General features: G+C 33.8%; 2 protein-coding genes across 3 annotated transcripts; one reads left to right on the top strand and one right to left on the bottom strand.

Moving 5' to 3' along the window:
- Nucleotides 1-11,434: 11,434 nt before the first annotated feature.
- On the bottom strand, nt 11,435-14,776 carry LOC132187375 (4-coumarate--CoA ligase 2). Its single transcript, XM_059601669.2, has 5 exons — nt 13,661-14,776; nt 12,533-12,731; nt 12,200-12,413; nt 11,922-12,024; nt 11,435-11,800 (listed from the first exon to the last, which is right to left on the bottom strand). The coding sequence occupies exons 1-5, from the start codon at nt 14,651-14,653 to the stop codon at nt 11,687-11,689; spliced, it is 1,623 nt and encodes a 540-aa protein (XP_059457652.2). The 5' UTR covers nt 14,654-14,776; the 3' UTR covers nt 11,435-11,686.
- A 3,342-nt stretch (nt 14,777-18,118) lies between these two features.
- On the top strand, nt 18,119-21,413 carry LOC132186569 (E3 ubiquitin-protein ligase RSL1). Of its 2 annotated transcripts, none has more exons than XM_059600548.2 (3): nt 18,119-18,377; nt 19,184-20,162; nt 21,100-21,413. In XM_059600548.2, exons 2-3 carry the CDS (start codon nt 19,291-19,293, stop codon nt 21,173-21,175), a joined length of 948 nt encoding a protein of 315 aa, XP_059456531.2. In that variant the 5' UTR covers nt 18,119-18,377; nt 19,184-19,290; the 3' UTR covers nt 21,176-21,413. The 2 variants fall into 2 exon arrangements, with proteins under 2 accessions (XP_059456531.2, XP_059456530.2); XM_059600547.2 differs by having other exon boundaries at nt 19,173-20,162.
- The last annotated feature ends 3,508 nt before the right edge of the window (nt 21,414-24,921 follow it).

Here is a 24,921-nt window from a genome sequence, read left to right as displayed (position 1 = left end):
CATTGAGAATGATAAATGATATTATAAACCAAGGCTGTTTTGGCAATTTTCATCAATAGGTGATCGTCCTTAGTATTTTTCATGTTAACGATTAAATAGATATAAGGTTAACCTTATTTTACTATGTTGGAGAGATTGACATTTTGGGAATTATTTTAATAAGCCCATAATATGATATCTTGAGACATCATTGAGCCCAAAAGCTTAAATTCATGGGTTTTGGCCCAACTATGTTATATTAATCATTCACATTTATGACATCTTTTCAAAGGACCCCCCCAAAAAAATTAATTTTTAGTCCCTAGAGTTTTATTTTGTTAGTTCCCCCCTTCTTCTAAAATTCTAATTAAATTCTAATTCCAACATGTTTTAGTAATATAACTTGTTAGGACAACACCCAACTCAAAAGCTTAAGTTTATAGGTTTGAGCCCAACTATACTATATTAGTCACTCAAACTTATAATATATTTTCAAGGTATAATTCAAACATTTCTACAGTCACATATATATCATGTATAAAATCAACACGCTATAAATAAGAGCATGTGCTGAAGTTACTATGAATCTCTAGTATGTTCCATATATACGGCGTGCACGCACCTTCTACTTCTTCACAAATAAATGATCATGACCAAAGTAGATATATTTTTTCAAGCAAGAGCTAGACTAATATTACCTTATTGAACAATTTCTACACTCAAAATTGTTTTTGTTTATATTCCAACCTAAATTATAGATTTATTTTGTTCTTCCTACAAGTGGAGAAGGCAAGGGGAAGAGTACATCAAATCTAAATTCTACTAAAATTGAATCATATGAATGGACTGACTTATCCGCCAAAAATAGCAATTTGAAATGTGCTATAAGCAAACTTTTGAACTACAACAAGAAAAGAAGCATTGATATATATTATATAGTAATTGGACGTACCACCACCATATCCGGCGAGAGAGATACCGGATGAAGAAGGGTTAATTGTTTGTTTGAATACCCTTAAATTGAAAGCAATCTCAGCCCTTAATTATTACACCTTGGTGATTTGCGTCAGTGACTACAAATAGAAGGGCAAAAAAGTAGTTAGCGACCCGTATTCTCTCGTACGTACGGTACGATATGAGTATTTGATGATTGAAAAGTGATGGAAATGGGATGAGGGATAGACTGGGGATTGATGGAATTGTGAAGGGTGAGACAAAGGATGAGAAAAATGATTAATAGCGTGAGGTGGTTGGTAGCGAGTGAGGGGCACCGACGAAACGGTGATTGGGTGGGCGGCCTGCCTTGTAGGCGAGTCTAGATAATGTCCCGCCCAACTCAACCCTAAAAGCTTCCCTACAAAATTAAATTACCTCAATTAATCTTATCCTATGATTCCAATCTTTGGCTTTACTAACATTTTTGGCACTTGATCAATGTCACCTTCCTTTCATTATCTTCTTTTTTTTTTTTTTTTTTTTTTATTTATCACATATGCTCACTAAAATTGAATCAAAATCTCTAAAATACCCAATATTTAAAAAATAATAATCTAAAAATTCTATTGGTGGTCAAGTCACCCCTAATGAGCATTGAGGCCACTCGTAATGTTATATGAGTGGTGGCTAGACACCCATAGAATATTCAAAGGTTTTTTTTTTTTTTTTTTTTTTCTAAAAAAATATATAAATTTAGGATTTGAAAAAAATAAAATAAAATAAAGAGAGTTCATAATGTGGATTTTTTAGAAAACACATGAAGAACTATCTCTCTTGATTTTTAGATGAATAAGTATTCATTTATTTAGATAATAAATAGTGTGCAACCAAATAAATGTGTTACGTTTAGAGAAATTAGTCATATTCTTTCTCTATTGTTTCTAATTTTTCCATATATATATATATATATGAAAATACCAAAAAGTTTGACTTGGTCCATGTTAATACAAAAAATCTTCATACATACCCAAGCCTCCCACCAGCCTATTTGACTACACACAAATAAAGAAAAAGGAAAAGTGAACCTCAATTGTTCTCCAACGCGGCAACAATGACTCAACTCACTCAACGTCAGCGACTCCCTTATTTGTCTATTTTTTTCGAGTGGTTGTATTTGTTCTCACACAAAATGAGCAATTTTAAGCCACGAATATCATCAAAAACTATGCTTTGAAACAAAATTGAAGATGTATTTTTAAATAACTCTTTGATGGTGTCTCTACCAAAAGAAAAAATTGTTGCAAAATTAAATATAAATTCACTTATATATGATTTTTAAGATCTAAAGAGTGTCAAGTTCCATGATTGAGTTAAAAATCAAAACATATTAAGAAACAAATATTGTGTGTTTTTTCATGTTAATATAACATGGATACTAGATTTATTTTGTATTTTGTATTTATTAACATGGATACCGGTTGGAGCTCTTCATCGAATCTTTTTTGCCGTTTGCTGCCGCCTTATACGGGCCTTGAAAAGGCTCATCTCGTTTATGATTTTTTTAGAATCGTGAATGAAACCATTACCTACTGTTTTTCTGTATAATTGTACTAGATTGGATCCCCTAGAATTTCTATGGGAATTATAGTTTCTGAAATTTCACATTCAAGCCATCAATTTTCATCAAAGAGTCATTATTCTGCCACGTGTCTCACTACTAATAAAATAATAATAAAATTTTAATGATATTAATGATATTAATAATTATCATTATTTTATTATTTTATTAATAGTAGGACACGTGGCAGGATAATGACTCTTGAATAAAAATGAATGGTTTGGATCTGAAATTTCAGAAACTAGAATTCCCTTAAGAATTTTAGGAGATCTGAATAAGTTTGTACTATCTTTACTGTTTGAGCTGTGTTGTTGCGATATTCACTTATTTATTATTGTTCAATCTCCAGTAACCCGATTTCTTATATTTGAATAGAATAATAATAATAATAATAATAATAAATAACAAAAATAAAAAGTGATGAGATCACTTATAAATATGTCAGTTTTTTACATCCTGGCGGGTCTTCAATCAGTCCACTGTAGTAAAAGTGATGCTTTCCTAATTTAAGAAATTAAACACTCTTCGACGTCTTCGTCTCTACCAAATCCTCTTTTGATGCGAAATGACTGATAAATTCTAGACATTTTCCTTAGCAATGCAACTAGTAAACAAAGTTTCTGGACAAAAAAGATTTTCCATCTTTTTCACTTTTTACAAAAAATAATAAAAAATCAAAAATCAAACTCATTTTTGCACTATACCAAATAATTTTTTATTTTTTTTAACAAAAAATTTAATTTTCATTTTTATATCTCATCAATCAATTCTTATTAAAAAAAAAAAAAAAAAAAGCTTTCCAAACACAGTATCTCCTCATGAGAAATAAGTATTATTAATCAATAAATGTATTATTCCTCATAAGCTTTCCCCAAAAAAAAAAGAAGTATAAAGTAGTTGTTTGAATTTTACAAAAAATTAAGACAACTTAAAATAAGGAGGTTGCGAGTTGCCGAATTGCTAACAATATAAATATCAAAATTGCTGATGTCTCTGTCTGGTTGGCAACCAATCTGATCAAGTAAATTATTGGTGAGTTATTGGGGGCCCAAAGTCATGCTCCACAAATGCAGGTAATCGCGTGAATAAAATATAAAAGATGAACACTCGAGTATTGAAAGATTGATGCCTGTACAATTATCTAAGGAGTCTTGGGCTTGGGCCAAACTATTAGGCTTAAAACTCTCAACTAATCTAATAATAGAAATGGGCAAGTATTACATTATAATGTTCAGCCCAATTATCTACTCTGGATCCATTACATTGCCATTGTAAACCTAAGCAACCTTGTAGTTTCCTGGGCTTGAATCTAAGGTGTCGTTGTGCTTGTGCTTCTTTCAAGGGAAGTAATTCACTCCACCTTTGCTTGAGTATCGTACCTATCATTATTATGTGGTTAGATGATCAAGCATTTTCTACGAACTTGATTGAAATTGTGTTTGAAAGATAAAACTTTTAAATCATAAAACGTTTTTGGAAAAAGTTTTATTTTTAAGTTTTATCCAGAAGTACGTTTTGACCATTTTTTACCCTTAAAAACGATTTCAATTTTTTTTTACTAAACGGATATATTTTTTTTCTTAAAACAAATTTTTTATGTATTAAAGATACTTTTAAGCTTATCAAATGCACACCTAAATGCAAGGGACCGGTTTTTCTCCATTTCGTTTCAGAGAATCCTTCTCCTATTGGTCTTAGCGTGGAAAAAATCACAATTATTTTTTTAAAGTGAACTACTTAAACTTGGATTTCTGCAAAGTAGGACACTTGGAAGTTGGACCAAGGTCAATTCCAAATTCTATAATATCCCAATTTCTCTTTTGTTTGCAATGCTTTCCATGCTTTATTCTTAAATCTTGTCTCATTTGTGGTTACCATATGTGTTATTATAATTGCTTTATTTATCAATTTACTCTATTTCCTTGCCTTATTTAAAGCACGGAAAATATTAATTTGATAGACTAAATTAGAAGAATTTTTTTCCTCAATTTGAAAAAAAAAAATTGTTCTAAAACTATAGCTTTTTCACAGAGAGAGAGAGAGAGAGAGAGAGAGAGAGGGGGGGGGGGAGAGGGAGGGAGATTAGTCACAGTAATAACGACTAAATAAACGGCAGTGATTTTGCCATCTGGACAAGCAATGATGCAATGCAATTGCAAGCCATGGGAGTCTTTGTTTGACCATGGCCAATGCACGTGGTAAATGCCCTACCACCAGGTTTCAAACCGATCAGCCTGTACGTCCACAAGGTTTGACTTTTTACTAAAATGAAAAGACTATAGAATCCCCATTGGCTAATATAAAATGGGAGTTTTTCTTTGACCATAGCACTTGACAATGTTTGACTTTTGACTAAAATAATCCTATGTAGCATTAGCACACAACCAAGTAGCCCCTTTAGCTGCCCACTCAGCCTATGACCTTGACTGGATTAAATCAGCTCATCTTGAATAGAGACTCCGTTTATTATTACTTTTTAGACTGATTTTTTTTTTTTTTAAAATATTTTAATGCACATAAATATAAAAGTGACTTTGAGAGTTTTATGTATCAGATTGTTTGTTAATATATATATATATATATATATATATATATATATATGATTATTAAACAAAGCGACAGAATTAGACCGGCCGGGCTCATAATGTAGCTAAATGAATATTTTTCTTCATATTTTTAGCTTTATATTTCCTCTTCTTGACCTCCTACTATCTTCTTCTTCTTCTTTTATTTTTTTTTCTTCTAAGCAAATACAAGGTGACATGAAAGGGATCACAAAAAAAGAAGGGTGTATTAAGGAAATCCAGTACTTGTGTAAAGGACAAACAAGGATCTCCTTCTAACTACAATATCAAAGTGAGGTGAAGATTTTTCAAATACATAATTCAAATGGAAGAATTTGTACCCCTTGCCTTGTGTATAAATACCACGTGTAAACAATAAAATTCATGCAAGCAACACAATACCTTTTTCCATTATTATCTCTGATTTTCTTGGGGGTGAGATGTACATTGCCCAACAAAGATCCCAATATTACAACTATTTTTTTCTCACTGACAAAAGTAGACAAAAATAGGTAGCTTGCTTAGAAAAAAGAAAAGAAAAAAGAAGAAGATAAAAATAGATTATACAAGTACTAATCACGGACGCACAAACATACATAATAAGAAAAGGGAACTGGAAATTGCTAGACCGATTAGATTATCCACTTATTATTATTCTTCTCGAAGAGTAATGTTACACGGTATCTACACTATTAGTCTCACATTCTATGACATGGCTTTTAAAATCATTATCGGATGAATTTAATAATGATTTTAAAAGTCACGCAAAATAGTGTAAGAGTTTGTATAACATTACTCATTCTTGAATTCGATCATATTCCTTGAGAGTGTTGTAACTATATATACACATTGGTACATATATATTAATTAATTGGACACTACTGATTTTTGCCGTCGCATTTGTTGAAGCAATTAGCAGCAAATGCTTCCAGACGACCAACTGCCACATGAAGAACACAAATGAGATTCTTATAACAAATTTGCTCATATATATATATATATAGACTGGTTGGCAAAACAGGTACCTGGCAGGTACTCGTTTATCCTATACATGTTTTTTTATAATAAGGTTTTAGATAATTCATGCATCTAATCTAAAATCTTATTATAAAAAAAACATGCATAGAATAAACAGGTACGTGCCAAGTACCTGTTTTGCCGACTCTAATTTATTAATATAGTTAAACACATGCTTGACCATAAAGCTATATATATATATATATATATATATATACCTGGGTTTATTGGAGAATGAGTTTTCATCGGCGGCAAGCAACGAAGAAGACATGTTTTGATGGCAGCGGAGAGATCGCGAAGTGGGTGCCAACATTTGATGACAGTTAACAAATGAACACAAAGTGGCTAAAGGGGTTCAGGGACTGCCAAGCAATATATTTCGCATTGTTTAATGCATTCAAGATGTACTTTATCGACGGTAGAGAAGAGAGGGTAGGGAACAGGTGGATAGGATGGAGACAGCTCATCATCATCCGCTTGCACTACAGCAAGGAGAATCGTCATCAGTATTGCAACCCTCATACCAATATTTCCAACCATGCTTGCTTACTTTTCTTGATACTCTGATTCTCGAATCTCGATCAATGGCAACACTCTTTGTTTGAGTGTTTTTTTTTTTTTTTTTTAACATATATATATATATATATATATATATAGATAAAACTCTATAGTACTTTTGCAGTGAATTTAATTAGATTAATCGTCCTTAGGGAAAGCCGAAGCACTAACGTTCCTTAGTAGACAAAGAGTTTTGATTCGAAAGAGATCGAGTTTAGTTGTTTAGTAGACGAAGAGTGTGACTCTTAGCAACTATATATATTGGATTTTTTAGTAATTAATTAAGCTACGTACTTTTGGTTAAGAGTAGAGTTATATGTTAAATACTAACATTTTGTCTTACTCCCACTTTATTAGGCGAATGTGACCATGCTAGCTCTTAGATCTGCCATTGCTTAAAAAAAAAGTTCCAAGGAGAATTGGATATTTCAATGCTTACTTAGTAATGCGACCGCTTTTTTTATTTTAAAAAAATAATGACTGATATTAGGGTGAGTTGGAATTGACATGTCAACATTACAAATAGTTTATAGTTTCTAACATTATTCTTTGATACTTAAAAGCATGCTTCAATTGGAGTTTGGATTAAAAAAAGAAGAGAAATATTATATATTACACTTGAATTTCACTTTACTCAACAAAATAAAATAAAAATATATTAAAAAAATATGATGTATAGCATTACTGGACCCGGTGATGGTGGGTCAAGTAACTTTTAGTGGAAGTAAAATTCTAAAGTCTTAATTATGAGTTAATCACGCACGTAGTGACATTTGGCAAAATCATGTGTGACTAGTCTTATTTGCACGAATGGGTCAACCAATCAGCTGAAGTAAGAAGGGTTGAATAAGGACAGTGGTGAATGGACCATATATGCATTAATTGTGTAAATTAAGGAGAAACAAAAGGCCTATCGTGACGTCTGGGACTCTACGGACATAGCTTAAAAAATAATTTTAGTACTTAAAAAATCGTGCCAAATAAAAGTTAACATGTTTTTAAAAAAAAATTAAAAAAGTATTTTTTATTTATTTTAAAAATAGTTAAAATACATTTTTGATAAAAGTTTAAAAATAAATTTTTTGTCAAAAATCTTTTTTTAATTTAAAAATTCTATTTTTTAAATTCAATTCCAAACAAGCTATGCATCTCCTTTAGCTTAATAATGTATGATATCCTTTGGTTCTTTTAATATTTACTTAATTTTTATTTTTCAAAACATTTTTTTTTTTAATAAGTAAACCTTGTGGGATGTGGGAATTTAAACCTTGTGCTCTCATTAATTATATTCGATTCCGATCACATCTATATAATAATAGAGGATAGAGAGCCCAAAAGTCCAAAATCAAATGGATCCAAACGCTAGTTCATTTGAAAGGCTATTTGTCTCAATTGAGTCCTCCACAATATTTTTTTTTTGGTTTTTTGAAAGGTTATTTGAAATTTAACGACATATAATTTATGCATGACAAATTCTATTTGGCATGCCTCCATCCCACCTCAATCTCACTAAGATAATGCGACAATGTCTATTTTTTCTTTCTTTTTTTAAACAAGGGCCGATGTAGTGGACAATGAACACTGCAACATTAGTCAAATATAATAAATTAGGATTGAGGTATGCCAAATAGCACAATCTTTCATGCAATATGTCATATTCGGTTGTGCTGGATAACCAGCTGTTCAATTCATTAGGCACATTTCTTCCTAGGATTTAAGTCACCCGGGACAAACGCATCAATATATAGATATTTTTTGGTTAAGCGTGTTCACGTAAGTCTATATTCAAGTATTAATTTAATAATTAAATTTACTTTTTTTTTATTAGCTTAAATTTTTTAAATAAGTAATGTTTAATTTGATATCATAGTAGAAGTCTTGATTTACCCTTATTTCAATTAAACATTATTAATTGTATAATTAAATTTATTATTTTCTATAAGCTTAAACTTTAAGATAACTTTAATGATCTATATATCAACAATCATAACCTATAGAAAGAAGGTAATGGTGTTTCAGCCCATGATTTTGCTAGCAGATGACTATTATGATGAAATCAATTTATTTTAATATAACATATATTATTAAAAATATAGTCCACGTACACTCCATAGTAAGTTTTTAAAATAAAAACATTTTTTTTCTTCATTTAATTATATTATTGGATCATTCAGACTCATTTAGACAGGTCATTAGAGTACATACATTTTCATAAAAATGTAGTTTTTAACATTTGTATTTAGATTCAACCTTGTTTGGAAAAGCTGGAGCATTTACAATTGTTATAAGAAGATTTATAGAAATTAATTTTGAAATTAGAAAGAGGTAAAATTTATTGGGCAGAGGCAAGAAAAAGGTCAAGTTTTTGAAATGCGGTGAGGAGGGTCACACGTACGTGGCTTAGAGCTTGTTTGGGATTGCATCTGAGAGGCTTGAAAGTGCTTTAACACTCAATTGAAGAAAAAAATACTCGTTTGGTAAAAAAAATTAAAAGCACTTTTAATGGTCCAAAAAGCCTAAAAATGGCCAAAAAGTAATTTTAGCAAAAACTTAAAAATGAAACTTTTGCCCAAAAACACTTTAAATGCAATTCTAAACATGCTTTTAGCCCAATCCGACGTGTTGATGCAGTGTTGCGTCGAAAGGGTCCTACCTCCGCATTGAACCCGTGGGCTAATGGGGGGTCCGAGATGGCTGACCCCCATGCATGTGCGTGGTGCGTGCGTGGTCCATTGCGGAATACCCTACATGTCGTTCTCGATACCTACAACGTCGTTGACAATTTGACATGCTTCCTACATGCCACGTCACAAAGGGATGTTGATATTATTATCATCTTCCATAATCCATTTCCAAAGATAAAAAGGATCGAGATTCTGCCCTTCATTTTAAATGGAAGGCGTAGATTGTGACAGTAAATTTTATTTTTATTTTTTTAAAAAAAGAGTAGCTTAGATGACTATGTTACTGTATGTGCTTTAAGTTGAGTAATGCTATAAGTCTCTCTTGTGTCTCTTCAAGAATGATGTGACTTTTAAAATCACAATTAGATTTGTAATTAATCATTATTTAATTTTGATGAAATAGTAATTTTAAAGGCTACCTCATTTTTAGAGTGACACAAAATTGACTTATAGAATTACCCGATTTAAGTGGTTCATCGACCCCAACTTTATATTGGGTGCAATATATTTTATTTAGGTTGTTTATTTCAATTGAACAATGCTGATCATGAAACTATATACACTATATTATTATCTTATTTTGTTAATATGGTATTGCTAATCAAACATAATTAGACATAATTACATGTTATCTCCCTCATTTCTAGAAAGTTATACCAAGTAGTTTCACCAACCAGTCAACTGATATTCCATCATCATCAATTTGATACTTTATCTGCACTCAATCTTCCGTCATACCTTTTTTTTCCCCTCGAATCCTTATCTAAAATGTATCAATTCAATCTACTCCATAATGATGTCACAGCAATAAGGAATCATGCGATTTCACTTGATTGGTTCATCAAAACTATAAAAAAGCTTCAAGGGAAAATCATTTTACTCTATGATGAATTACCTTATTTGCAATGGCACCCCAAATTTTTGAAAGTTATAATGTGAGAAACTTATTCAACCATCCCCTTTTAATACTCTTACCCTTTTCTTTTTTTTTTTTTTAATAAATTCTGATGCTAATTCTCATTGATCATGAAAAAATCAGACGGAAACATTTTGTTCCATCAAAACAATATCACGGATAATTCCCGGAATAGAATTATTCCAAGACTTTCCAATGAGCTGTTTACAAGCCTCTTGGGCCAAGCCATGAGCAGCTTTGTTGAGCTTTCGACTAACATGACGACATTCCCAGTTAGAAAAAAGCCTTAAAGTCTGTTTCAAATCCTCTATGAGCTGACCATGTTTGAACATTGAGACTTCCTTTGCATTTACGGCTGTAACCACATTCATGGCATCTCCCTCCAAGATGAGATGGGAAACTCCAATTTCTTTGCTGAATCGAACCGCATGACACGCTGCTAAGGCCTCAATTGCGTTGGGTTCCAGTTGGCCCTGTATGGGGATACATTTTCATTAACCCAAAACGGCTAACGTATTATGTGATGTAAAATGTTTGCTATATCACATAAATTTGTAAAAATACAACTATGCCTGGTGAATTAAAGAATTGAGTGACCCACAATCTAGTATCTATTGTTTCAGCAGAGTCGTGTCTTAACAGTTATGGGCAATTCATAGAATGTATACAGAACGAGCTGATTTCCTTGGAAAACGCCAGTTTCAAGCATGTAATGAGGGACGCTAATAATGCGGCGCATATCCTTGTAAAATTGACTACTACCCATGTCACTATGTCTACTTGGTTGGGAGATGCCTTACCAAGTGTAGATGATATTGTACGAAGGGAACAACTTACCCCTTCTTGTGTGATCTTTTGACCAATCTTTTGAGATTATGAATATTTATAATATTCATTAAAAAAAAAAATTAAAAAAGTTAAGAGGCATAAAATATAAAGCCATTATTTGTAGGTAATTGTGAAGTAATTTGACTCCAATTTAATAGTAGGAACTCCTTTTATCATCAAAAAGGAAAAGGTAAGTCCCCAAGAGGTAGCTCAATCGGCTGGGACCACACTTAATGAAGTGGAGGTCACTAGTTCGAATTCCCCTCCCCCCTCTTGTGCGGACATGTCAAAAAAATAGAAAAAAAAAAAAAAAAAAAGGAAAAGGTAACATGAATAAATAAAAATAAAAACTTATAATTGATGATATAAGTTTCCAACAAGCCATGATTGTAGGATTTGGCCCCATTGTCTCAATTGCAAACACGGTAAAGAAAAAGGAAAGAATATAAATTTGGCATGACATAAAAGGTGTCAAATCCTTTATACAGGCTTTCTTTTTCAAAATACACAATAATTGAGGAAAGTCGTGGCTGCAACGTCCAATAGGCAATAGCATTCATTCTTCTTCGATGTGGGATATTTATTTTCAAAAGCCGGCAGCCAGTTTTGCCCTCAAATCCTTGCGTAAGATCTTCCCGGAAGGTGACTTGGGAACCGCATCGACGAAAAATACGCGGCTTATTCTTTTGTAGAACACCACCTACACCGATTCAAAAGAGATTATATAATTATGTGAGATGCCCCATTAATTCTATTAAAATTCGTATATTTTAATAATAAATATCAATTTAATACATCGAGTTAAAAAAAAAAAAAGTCACCTGTTTAGAAACAAACTGCTTAATTTCATCCTCTGTGATTTGTGACCCGTTTGATCTCACCACAAATGCAACGGGAACCTCTCCAGCTAACTCGTCCTTCAATCTAAAAATGGCAACATTATTGATGTCAGTGTTGATTTAGTGTAGAACCCACAACAATTTTTGTCTGTTGTTTTATCTTTTTCAAACAAAAATATATAGTAACAAACAATTAAAACATAAAATACTTATAAATTTATTGAAACGTGATTATGATGTGAATAATTAAATTAACTTACGGGACGACGGCGGCATCAGAAATGCTAGGATGGGTGAGCAGCAAGGCCTCAAGCTCGGCAGGGGCCACCTGAAAGCCTTTGTATTTGATCAGCTCCTTCAACCGATCAACGATGAAGAGCTCGTCATCATCGTCAATGTAACCAATATCGCCCGTGTGTAACCAGCCCTCTTTGTCTATGGTTCCTGCCGTGGCTTCCGGATCATTAATGTAACCTGATCATCAACAACAAGAAGGCTAGTTATAATTTTGTTTATAATAATACTAAAACAAATATGTTATTGACAATGAAGGTGAGAATTACAAGATCATGTCAATTTAATAAATTGAGTACCTTTCATGATCTGGTCTCCTCTAATGCATATCTCTCCTGATTGGTTGCGGGGCAAAGAGGCACCAGTATCAGGGTCGACAATCTTCATTTCTGCATTCCTCACAACAGTGCCACATGCTCCCGATTTCACTGCCAATGGTTCCTTGGCAAATGCCAAGCACATGGCCAAAACTGGACCGGCCTCTGTCATTCCGTATCCCTGTATTCATACAAGCACAAAAGAAAAAAGAAAAAAATTAAAAAATAATATTAATTAAATAATTAAATTGACTATAAATTCAAGACATTATCTCCACGTAAAGCATTGAATAATGCACTAACTAAACTCTATCCATCTCTATCAGTTCTAGCCTATATTATTATTGGCTAGCTAGTGGGGTTATCCTCATTAACTTATAATTCTTCACCATCAAAAGGCAGTTAATTCACAATTTTTACCTTTTCAGTGAAAGACTTTAATTAGATTTAGAAAAGAAAAATGTAAAGAAATAGTGAAAAGAAAAACCTCAGATGAGATTGAGAAGCAAATGGCAAAGAGCCAAACACGTCAGATTTCTTAGCTTAGACTTTACGCGTAATCAAGTATTGTCCATATGTACTTCTTCTTATTAGGACACCCATGACCTAACTTTGACTTTTGTTTTTTTTTTTGTTACTACTAAGTACCCGCCACAATTGACAAAGAAAAATAAAAGTCTGTCAAATTTTGGTAATAATGAGGTAGAAATGGACCCCACGGTAGCTGATTCAAGAAATTGTGATCCACTAGAGTAAGGCCAAGAAAAACCCCACCAAATAAAAGCAATGGCCATGAATCTAATGTATCCTCGGAGAGAATTTACATGTTTTTGATTTGATTTAAAAACATTTTCTAAAATATATATATATTTTTTAATATTTGTTTTATGTTAAAAATGATTCAATATTTATAAACAAGAGATTCGTGTTTTAATTCCAATATATGGGACCCAAAATAAATCTTTAAACACATTCTTTTTTAGGGAAGGGGATTAATAACTTGAGATGTCTTAAAAAAAAGACATAAATTTGAGATGTCTTTAGATTTATTAAAGATGGATGACGTCAAAATAAGATGAAGAGGGGGGGAAGATGGGAGGAAATCCATACCTGACCAAACAGAGCATTGGGAAACTTGGCTTTCACAATTTCTTCAGTCTCCTTCCCCAGCGGCGCACCGCCGGACTTGAGCATCTTTATCGACGACAGATCGTACTTATCGAGATCCGGGAACTTGGTTATCGTCAGCACAATAGGCGGCACAATGGGCATGACGCTAACCTTATATTTCTGTATCAGCTCCAACAAGGAAACGATCTCAAACTTGGGCACGATCAGAATAGCAGCGCCAGCTCGCAGCCCGCAGAGGAAGACGGAGTTGAGAGAGTAAATGTGAAACAGCGGCAAAACGCACAGTATCACGTCCTCGCTGTGAAAATAGAGGTTTGGGTTCTCTCCGTCCACCTGTTGAGCCACGCTTGTCACCAGCCCTTTGTGCGTTAACATCACCCCTTTCGGCAACCCGGTCGTCCCCGACGAGTACGGCAGCGCCACAACGTCGTCTGGGCTGATATCCACCTCCGGGATGTCGTTTTCGTCGGCCTTAGTAAGCTCCGAGAAATGCAAGCAGTCTTTCGGCGGCGAGTCGATGCAGATGATCTTAACGCCGTTTTCATGCGCGTAGTCCTTCACTTTGTCGTAGTAACAAGCTTGAGTGACAACGATCTTTGCTTTTGAAGATTTCCCTTGCTTTGCGACCTCGGAGGCGGTGAAGAAAGGGTTGGCAGCAGTCGTCATGGCACCTAAATAAGAAGCGCCGAGGAACACGAACGCGAATTCCGGCGAGTTGGGTAGCAAAAGCATGACGACATCTCCCTTCCGAATTCCGAGCTTGCTAAGGCCGGAGGCGACCTTTCGCGATGTGAGCTCGACATCATAGTACGTGTATACCTCGCCGGTCGAACCGTTTATCAGACACGGGCGGGAACCGACCTTGGATATGTTCTCAAAGCAATAGGAGTGAATGGGGAGATGTTTGGGAATGTAAATGTCGGGAAGTTTGGACCGGAAAATGAATTCTTCCTGCTTCGCTTGGATAGCCATGTTAGGAGCTGAGTGAGGAGATGCTGGCCGCACAAAGAGAAGGCAGGGGAAATGTTTGGCTTTGTTGGTGAGATGGAGCTGAGGGAAACGTTGATCGTATAAAAGTAGTTAAGGAGGTAAGGGCGGTGGTTGGTGGAGGGACATATCGGGGATTTTGGTATTGTTTGGAGGGCGAAAGGGAAGGAGCCATGAAACGTACGCACAGTGGTTGGTGAAGGAGGAGAGTGTATTTGGTTGGGTTGGTGAGATGGGTTTGGATGGTGGGGTGGTGGGGTCAACCTTACGTGGTGTGCTACTTTTCTAATACAGGTTTTACCTACCACGACATGACGGACAACTTCGATGGCTGCCAAGACCAGTGTCTTCTTCACCTACCCCCAGCGGGCCAGCCGCTTCAATTTTTTATTTTTTATTTTGGGTTTAAGCCCATCCCAATAGTCTAAAGCCCATGAAAAAGTCATAAGCCCACTTTCCGGCCCATATATTTCCGGATTTGGTAGCCGCGGCCCTTGGACCACGTTTAACTATAAATAATTACGTCAACCTAAAATGGTTTATATAAGATAATCAGGCTTAACATTTTACCTTACAAATTTACGATGTTTATGTCCAATTTTTTATATTAAAGTTTTTTTTTTTTAATTTTTTAAAGGCTATTTTCAATTACTCACTTAAAAAACATTTAAAACGTTTTTTTTTTTTTTTTTGGGCTCAAGAAGAATGTGTGGAGAAGGGTGCCTTGGACTCATTTTGCTTGCTGAATGAGGATGGTTTTTTAGGCGTTAGATTTAGTGGAAGTGGTCCAAGATGCGGAGTCCATTTGACGGGTCAATTAGGTTTGTTGGCATATAAAACATTTCTTATGTTAAAGTAGGCAGCAAAAAGGATTCAGAATTCAACGGAATAATTTTTTAAGCAACATAAACTTGAAACAAAGAAAGTGACATCTTAATGGTATACATAGTAACATAGTCTTTATTTATAGATAGGTTATTAATCAGAATTATTATTTTATTTATTTCTCACATCAAGTAATAAAAATCATAATAAAATAAATTTTAATTTATTTGATTCCACAAATTATTTATTTATTTATTTAAAATATATTACTGAACACCCATAATTGTGATTTAAATCACATTAAATAACATATGACATATAAGACATACCTTAAATAGAATTTTTTACACTAACCTCCTTCTTCGGTGCCATCGGTCTACGTGGTTTGACGTTGATAATTTTTTAACACATGTGGTGGGATCGGCCTACCATTCTCGTCGGATATGGGACACTATCAGCCTACAAATTTAATAATTAATTTTAAAAAATAAAAGATGATGAAGGACAAGAAAGTGACAAGATAATATTAAATAGCATACAAATATTAATTTTTTTTTTTTCTTCTTCTCATTCTTTCTTTATTTTTACCTTTACACCCATCACCCCACTCTTTTCTCTCTCTCCCCCTTACTTTCTGCTTTGCCTTTATTTTCCACTAAGTTCCTTCAAGCAGCAAACTTCTCTCCCTCATTATCTTTTTATCTCTTCCCTTTTGATTTCTCTCAGGCCTCAGCACAGGAAAACTCATCCGGTCCTTTTATCTCCTCCTAGTCTTTTTCTATGTGAATGTGATACCCCCAACCCCAAGTTCAAGGATTACTGTAAGAGAAGAATATTATAGACCGAATTTAACTTTGTTAACAATTGAAGAAAACTGAGTAAAATACAGAGAGAAAGAGAAGACAAATTATTCCTCTTCACATCTTTTCTCTTTTAACTCTTTTTCCCTCTCCCTGCTCCCAACGCCTTAACTAAAAATATGTAACACACAATTATCAATCGGTCAACCACACAATCAGAAAAACTAACAATAACTCGAAATCCATTCAATCAGCCAAACAACCCTTCACAAGAAGGAAATACCCAAAATCAAACATAGCAAAGCCACTGAAAAGTTATCACATACCAAACTCACTTATGATTCATATCACACAAAATCCATAAAAAAAAAAAAAAAGAATAAAAGAAAACCACACACACACCGAACACCCACAAAACTCAACCCAAAAATCATCCAAGCAAAATACTACCAATTAGCATGATTTTTGTATTTAATAATCATTGGGTATAAGAGCATCTCCAGCAGTAAGAGGTATTCTACATAGTCAAATAGTACAATTCTTTATTTTAGCTACTTATTTTTTAATATCAACTCCAACATATTCTTTATTTCATTCTTTATTTTATTAAATATTATTTTTTAATCTTTTCTTTTATTTTTTTTAATTTGCGACCGTTTTTGCATCATCTTGTAAATTGCAATAAAATTGATTCACGCAGCATACCTATATGTTATTTTTATTTTTTCATTTTTATTTTGTCAAATATATGCATGCTATTCAATTTTTTTTTTTTTTTTTTTTGTGGTGTTTTTAGTGATTCAAAAGACTTGAACTTGTATTATAAATTCATAAATAGAGAAGAGAGAAGAGAGAAGAGAGAAACGTTGAGGGAGGGAGAGAAGAGAGAGAAACGTTGAGGGAGGGAGAGAAAAAATGATGTGAAAATAATATTATATTCAACAATCTAGTATGCTTATAGTGAATAGCAATATGAAGCTATTCACTATGGCAGTTAAGGTATAATAGCTAATATAAAGCTATTTTGTTGGAAAAAAAAAATGACAAAAATAATTAGATATAGCTAATATATTTTTTTTAATTACACTGCTGGAGATGCTCTAACATAATTATAAAGAAAAGCTTGAGAAACAACTTACCTTCTTCCAATGGAGGAAGGTCCTCCTTCCCTGTCTTCATAGTGCGTCACTCTCTGCCACCCACACCGTCGTCCAGCCCCAGCTTGAGCTTGACAACTCACTTCAAAATCTCACATCTCTCTCATCTGGAAATGACAAAAAAATACCTTACCAATTCTTCTTCCCTTACATTCTAGAAAAATTTAAATGGTAATTTTGCAAGAAAAATGTTACCCTCCCCAAATTTTTTTTTCTTAAATAATGTGTTTGTGACACATTTTTTTTTTAAAATAATAAATTGAGCAAAATTTGGAAAAAAAAATTTATGAGGCGTAATATTTCTCATTTTGCAACCAAACAAAAAACAGACTTTGGATGCATAGAGACTTAGACCGTTATTAAATTTTATTAGTCTTTAGGGGGTAGCTCAATCGGCTGAAGACTATACCTTATAAAGTAGAGGTCATTAGTTCGAATCTCCTTAATCCTCTTGTGTGGACATATTAAAAAAAAAAATTTAATTTTATCATATTAAAAATTTTAAAAGCCATATCACATCAAAGATTTTTAAAAGTCAATTTTAAAAATTTTATATATATATATATATATTTTTTTACGTGGGTTGTTATATGAAGTCATCCTTTTTCCTTTTTTTTTTTTTTTTTTTTTTTTTAATTTCGCTCACCGAAAGCGATCTGTTTCTTTTTAAAATATTGGAGTTATTGGGTAAACCGAAGGCCAGAACTCTCCCTCTACATCTCCGTTGTTCAGTTAACTTCCCTATTTTGGTGTCTGTAAGTCTTCCTCTTCCTTGTAAAAGAAGCTCACTCATTTACGCTTTCTCCTACGTTTAGGCTTCCATTGAAGATTATAAACAGCAGCCATCGAGAGCAAACTACCTTCCTTAGGAGACATTCTCGTCAAATTCTTCTCTCACACACTTCAGCAGGACCCACCGAAAATCAAGTTAAGATTTCTCCATTTTTAATGTGTGGGCTTTCTTATTCTCTAATATAACGTAGATGAGGATTCATTGTTTGGTGTCTTTTGGGAGCCGAAACGAAAGTCCCAACATGAGAATTGGGAATTTTAATGTTGAGAAGTTGATGTTTTTACAGAAATTGAATCTTCTTATGTATGATTTTACTTGGGTTATGTTGGAGTTTGAGGGAGTTGTTTTTTTCAAAATTGGTATGGTTGTTGATTGGAGTAATCCATGGTTTGAACTTTGAAGGTTTTGTTTAAACAGCACATGTTTGGGCAAATACAATTGTTATATATCAGATTTTGCTTTGCATAATTAATCGTTTGATATTCTTCATTAGGTACTCTATTTGTTGGAGTGAATGTTAGTAGAGGTTTCAATAAGTATGTCGTAATGTTAGTTATTTGTTATGTTGGAATTTGAGACTTGGAGTTTGTAGTTTCTAAATAAATTGGACCCAGATTGTGCTGCTGCTGGGGGAGTATATCTTAGAGATGAATTGGGATTTCTGATTTATTGTATTTGACAGTTTTGGATAATGAGAAGGTGTGTTTTGTTATTAATGTTTATCGAATTATTTGTAGAGCTCTAATTGATGTTTTAGAAGTAATTTGGGTGGTATACTTAGTTGCTTTTGATGAAATGGAATTTTATAGAAATGTTTTAAGTAGGTTTAATATCATATTTATTAGGCGTCATGTCTTGCTTTGGACTTGGGCGTGACATCTTCTCAGCTCAGTATTTTTTTTTTTTTTTTTTTTTTTTCCTTTTCTTAGCGACTTCTCAGCAGTTGTCACTTGTAAAGTAATGCCATTTCTACTATATTGGACGAGACACAGACTTTCTTCTTCGTAGAGAGAATTAGGGGCTGATTGTTTATACGGAAGTTGTAATATGGCACAAGAATCAGCCTCTGATCTTATGTATGTGGATGATTTTTACTTCTCATTACTCTTTGATGAAAAAGAAGAGGAGATTATTCATCCAAAAAAAAGAAGAAAAATAGAAAAAGAAGAGGACATTTTGCCAGTGTCGGATGCCAAGTATGCGGAAGGGTTGCAGTTCCAAGAGGCTCTTATGGGCTCCCTGATCACTTCTCAAATGGCAAACAACGGGGCCTCATCATCCTCATCATCATCACCACCAATCCAAGCAAGTCCTCTAATCCACAACCTAGAGCCAGAGGAGGCAACAAAAGAAGCTGGAGAATCATCACATAGCTTCTGTAACATTTGTTTGGAGAGGAAAGATAGTGATCAGATGTTCAGAAACGAGAGCTGTGTTCATTCTTTTTGTTCTGACTGCATTAGCAAACATGTTGCCACAAAGATCCAAGATGGCATAACCGTTGTTTCTTGCCCTGGATTGGAATGCAAGGGTGTCCTAGAACTCGATGCTTGCAGGCCAATGCTTTCCAAAGACGTGCTGGAAAGGTGGGACGAGGTGCTATGCACAGCGCTGATTGCGTCTGAGATGATGTTTTACTGTCCTTTCAAGGACTGTTCAGCCATGTTGGTGAATGATAACGAAGGAGAAGTCATTAGGGAGTCAGAGTGTCCATTCTGCCATAGACTCTTCTGCGCGCAGTGTTATGTCCCCTGGCATCCTGGGGTAGAGTGCGAAGAGTTCCAGAGATTAAATGAGAGTGAGAGAGGAAGAGAGGATCTCATGATGAGGGAACTTGCTCAGGAGAAGAAATGGAGAAGGTGTTCCAATTGCAAGTACTATGTGGAAAGGACTGAAGGTTGTTTACATATGACTTGCAGGTCAGTTTGCTTTACTATTATCCTTCAAAACATGATTTGCATATAACACAAAGCATTTGCTTAGACTGACCCTTAATTACTTATATAAGTAGAATAATTATCCAGGAGAAATCTATAATCATGTTGGTTATGTTATAGGATCTATAACAGACGCTCTCACATACTAATTTTGGCTTCTATTCTAGCCAGATAGCTAGGGGGGATGTATTGAGATTTTCATTAGAATTTCCTGCTCGAATTTCAAGAAATTTGATCAAAAAATGAAGAGAGGGAGGGTGCAGGGTCTAGGGTGCTCAGGCAAGTCCCTGGCTGCCTGAAATGCGAATTTCACTTATTCGAGCACTCTAGGCCCTATACTCCCATCTCGCATTCCCTTACTGAATTTCAGAGATTAGGGGGACGGCGCCTTGTCCAATTAGCCCATATTTGTGGTCTGGGTTCATAGCACTTGAGAGGCCAAAATTTGAGCTGCAATGGTTTTCAGTGGTGTTAGGAGAATTGCAACTTTTATTTCAAGTTCAATGGCCATTCATTGAAATGATTAAAAAAAAAAAAAAATTGACTTATCAATTTAATTAGTTAGCGGTGTCAACATATACTCGTAATTGTTTCATCAAACCATGTGATAATTAAGTTTATAGTTAAAGTTGTAGTAGCCAAGCATCTTCCTATGCATATAGAATGATTCAAGTAAACCCTTAATATTGAATGTAAACAACAGGCTTTGTCAAGTTTGGACCGGAAACACAGGCTTTCTAGTCCAACTTGAAATTGATCACACTGAGGCTGACCAAAATCCTTCAAAGCCAACCTGAACCTGACCTGTTCCAAGCTTTTTCCAGTATTTGTTTCTTCTTTTAAAGCTGATATGACTGACAAATGACAATATAATGTGTCACATTGAATGCAAATGAGATCTTGTTGATTGTGGTTCCAGGTGTACATTCCAGTTTTGCTATGGATGTGGAGCATCATGGACTAACGATCATGATGATAATTGCTTGAGAGAATAAATGACTAGGCAAAGCATAATGAAGATGCTATTGTAAAATCCTTATATATATATATATCAACTCTTTTGTGCTGCTGATCTTAATATTGATAGGAAATGTTTATACTGGGAAAGGAATACGTGTCAGGATGTTTATTTTGCAAGACATTGTGTTTTGTATATCTATTGAAGTGGTGGTGGAATTCCCCTGTAATCCTCTCTTCCTTATTCATTTAGAGAGAGAGAGAGAGAGAGAGAGAGAGAGAGAAAAAAAAAAAAAGTGGTGGTGGAATTGAGGACTTGAGCAGCATCAGTGAAATTAGCAGATTCGTGAAATGAAACATGAAATGTATAAGTTGTAAGGACACAAAAGAAGTGCTAGTCACATCTACATTATCACTTGAAAAAGAATAATCAAGTTGCAATTTGAATTTCTTATAATTACCTATAAAAATAATCTCGCTATTAAATTAATGCGGGACTTAGCACTTGTGAATGTATTTCTAATCTTACTACTCTATGTGGGTTTAATTAATTAATTTTTTTTTTTTTCTCAATGCGAGATTTAGACTGCGCTTCTTGCTATTTTATAGAAGGAAAGACATAAATTTAAAGAATTTTAAGCAAAATCATTAATTAAGATCAATTAATCCAAATATAAAATTTCATTTGTTGTCATGCTAAATGTGGAGCTTGAGTAATCAAATGGCATCTCTCTTTCTTTCAAAAGAGGGATCATGGGTTGCTAGTTCCATTCCTTTTTCCTTTTCTTTCGGTCAATCAGGAAGACTACGAGAGAAAAGTGTTTTCCTTATAATTCACACTAGCTCGGATTTCTCTATTGGCCTAGCTGCTAAGGAAAAAACATAAAAAAGTATAAAGCAAAGGTTTGTTTGGGTTTGATAAAGTTAGGAATTCTCCTGTTGAACTTTGAGGTAGGGGCCTTAGGGATTATTATATAAGCTTAATTACTAGATTAGTTTAGATAAATCTATTTAGATTTTGAAGAGTTGTCTTGAAAAATAGCAAGATCAACTAACAGAAATGGAGACGATCTAATTCCAAAACTAGTCAAGCCAAACAAATGAAATGGGTACTCAATTAAAACCAACCTAATTAAGGATGAGGAGGATTCAATTAAAACTCACTACTCAAATGTAATTGAAAATGGCGTTTGATTTTATGCTTCATCGATCTTCCAATAAGAACAAGCTATATATGTTATTGAAATAAATGCATATATAGAGGGATTCGGATGTGGCTTTTATGCTTCCCATTCTTTCTATGATTTTTTTTTTTATAGGATCTATATTCATGTTGGTTATGTTATAGGATCTATAACAGACGTGCTCACATACTACTTTTGGCTTCTATTCTAGCCAGATAGCTAGGGGGGGGTGCATTGAGATTTTCATTAGAATTTCCTGCTCGAATTGCAGGAAATTTGATCAAAAAATGAAGAGAAGGTGCAGGGTCCAGGGTGCTCAGGCAAGTCCCTGGCCTCCTGAAATGCGGATTTCACTTATTCGAGCACTCTAGGCCCTATACTCCCCTTTCTCATTCCCTTACTGAATTTCAGAGATTAGGGGGGCAGCGCCTTGTCCAATTAGCCCATATTTGTGGTCTGGGTTCATAGCACTTGAGAGGCCAAAATATGAGCTGCAATGGTTTTCAGTGGTGTTCGGGGAAATGCAACTTTTATTACAAGTTCTACGGCCGTTCATTGAAATGATTAAAAAAAAAAAATTTGACTTATCAATTTAACCAACATATACACTCGTAATCGTTTCATCAAACCATGTGATAATTAAGTTTATAGTAAAAGTTGTAGTATCCAAGCATCTTCCTATGCATATAGAATGATTCAAGTAAACCCTTAGTATTGAATGTAAACAACAGGTTTTGTCAAGTTTGGACCGGAAACACAGGCTTTCTAGTCCAACTTGAAATTGATCACACTACAGGCTGAACAAAATTCTTCAAAGCTAACCTGAACCTGACCCGTTCCAAGCTTTTTACGTACAGTATTTGTTTCTTCTTTCAAATCTGATGTGACTGACAATATAATGTGTCACATTGAATGCAAATGAGATCTTGTTGATTGTGGTTCCAGGTGTACGTTCCAGTTTTGCTATGGATGTGGAGCGTCATGGACTAACGATCACGATGGTAATTGCTTGAGAGAATAAATGACTAGGCAAAGCATAATGAGGATGCTATTGTAAAATCCTTATATTAATATGTATATATACATCAACTATCAAGTATCAACTCTTTTGTGTTGCTGGTCTTAATATTGATAGGAAATGTTTATACTGGGAAAGGAATACGTGTGTCGGATAAAGTTTTTTTTTTTAAAATTGGGTTGGAAAAAAAAAATTCAATATATTTTATAAAAATAATATGTGTCCTCTACATGTGAGAAACACATATTTTTTTTAATTGCAAGGAAAAAGTTGAAAAAAAATTTATTCAAAAAGTGTTATTAAAAAAAACACGTGTGCTTCTCACATGTAGAGAATACATGTCATTTTTATAGAATAGATTGGAAAATTTTCTCAAACTCAGTTTGGAGGAAAACTCTGTCCATATGTGTAACTTCAATCACATATTGACACGTGTTAGCAAGTTATAAAAAAGTGCATTAAAATAATTTATCAATATCTTTAAATCCTTATATCTGGCCAAAAAAAAAAAAGAGAGGAAAATTATATATAAACTTCTTAGGTCAACTCGTTTTCATTAAAAACTCCTTAGGTGTTTTTTTTCGAAAATTTAGTCCCTAGGTCAATTGAAACTACAATAAACTCCCTACCGTAAAAAATTTTTAATAGTCGTAAGGGTCACTCAAAACTCTCCGTTTTACCTAATTAAAATATTAAATTTTTATTAATTTAATTTTAAAAATTAAATCTAAAAATAAAAAAAAATAAAAAAATTGAAGGGTGGCAAATAGTACATGATTTGAGTGGACCTAACGGGGAGTTTATATAAAAAATCACAGGTACATGATTAATATTTTAATCAAGTAAAACAGGGAGTTTTGAGTGGTCCTAACGGTTGTTAAAAAAATTTGACAATAAGGAGTTTATTATAGTTTTGATTGACCCATGGACTAAATTTTTGAAAAAAAACACCTAAAGAGTTTTTAATGAAGCCGTGTTGACCTAAGGAGTTTATATAAAATTTTCCAAAAAAAACAAGCCCTAATTTACACTTCATGACATGACCTTTTATTCCATGACTTAGGATCCTCTTCATTTCATTTGAATTGTAAAAAAGCTTCACCCCATGTCCATAGTCAAGTCATTCTTTTTCTTATGCTTCTTTTTCTCTGAAACTAGGGGTGCAATAGCGGTTGCGGTTAGTGGCTAAAACCGCTAACCGCAACTGCCTAGGCGGTTAGTAATTTTTACTAACCGCTTCCACTAACTGGGTAGCGGTTAACCGCTTTGGGATAACCGCTTTTTTCTAACCCCTTTTTTGGGCTTTTTTTTTTTTTTTTTGGACTAGTTTTGGGCTCACTTTAAATATTTTTTTTGCTCATTTTAAACATTTTTTTTCCCTTTTCATGGCCATTTTAGCATTAAAAATTGCTATATACCAAAATCGTGTTGGCTACCTTATACAAATCTGCACGTCATATAATATACAAATAAAATTACAACAAAATCATCACTTCACTTGTAGTCTTATACATAAACTCAAACAAGTTCGTAAACTCACAATCAACCAAAAAAAGTTCATAAACTCACGACTTATTGTTAT

The sequence above is a fragment of the Corylus avellana genome, chromosome 6 (genome assembly GCF_965113065.1).
Source record: "Corylus avellana chromosome 6, dhCorAvel1.hap1.2, whole genome shotgun sequence".
NCBI lineage: Eukaryota > Viridiplantae > Streptophyta > Magnoliopsida > Fagales > Betulaceae > Corylus > Corylus avellana.
This window is presented reverse-complemented; position numbering and strand designations above follow the sequence as displayed.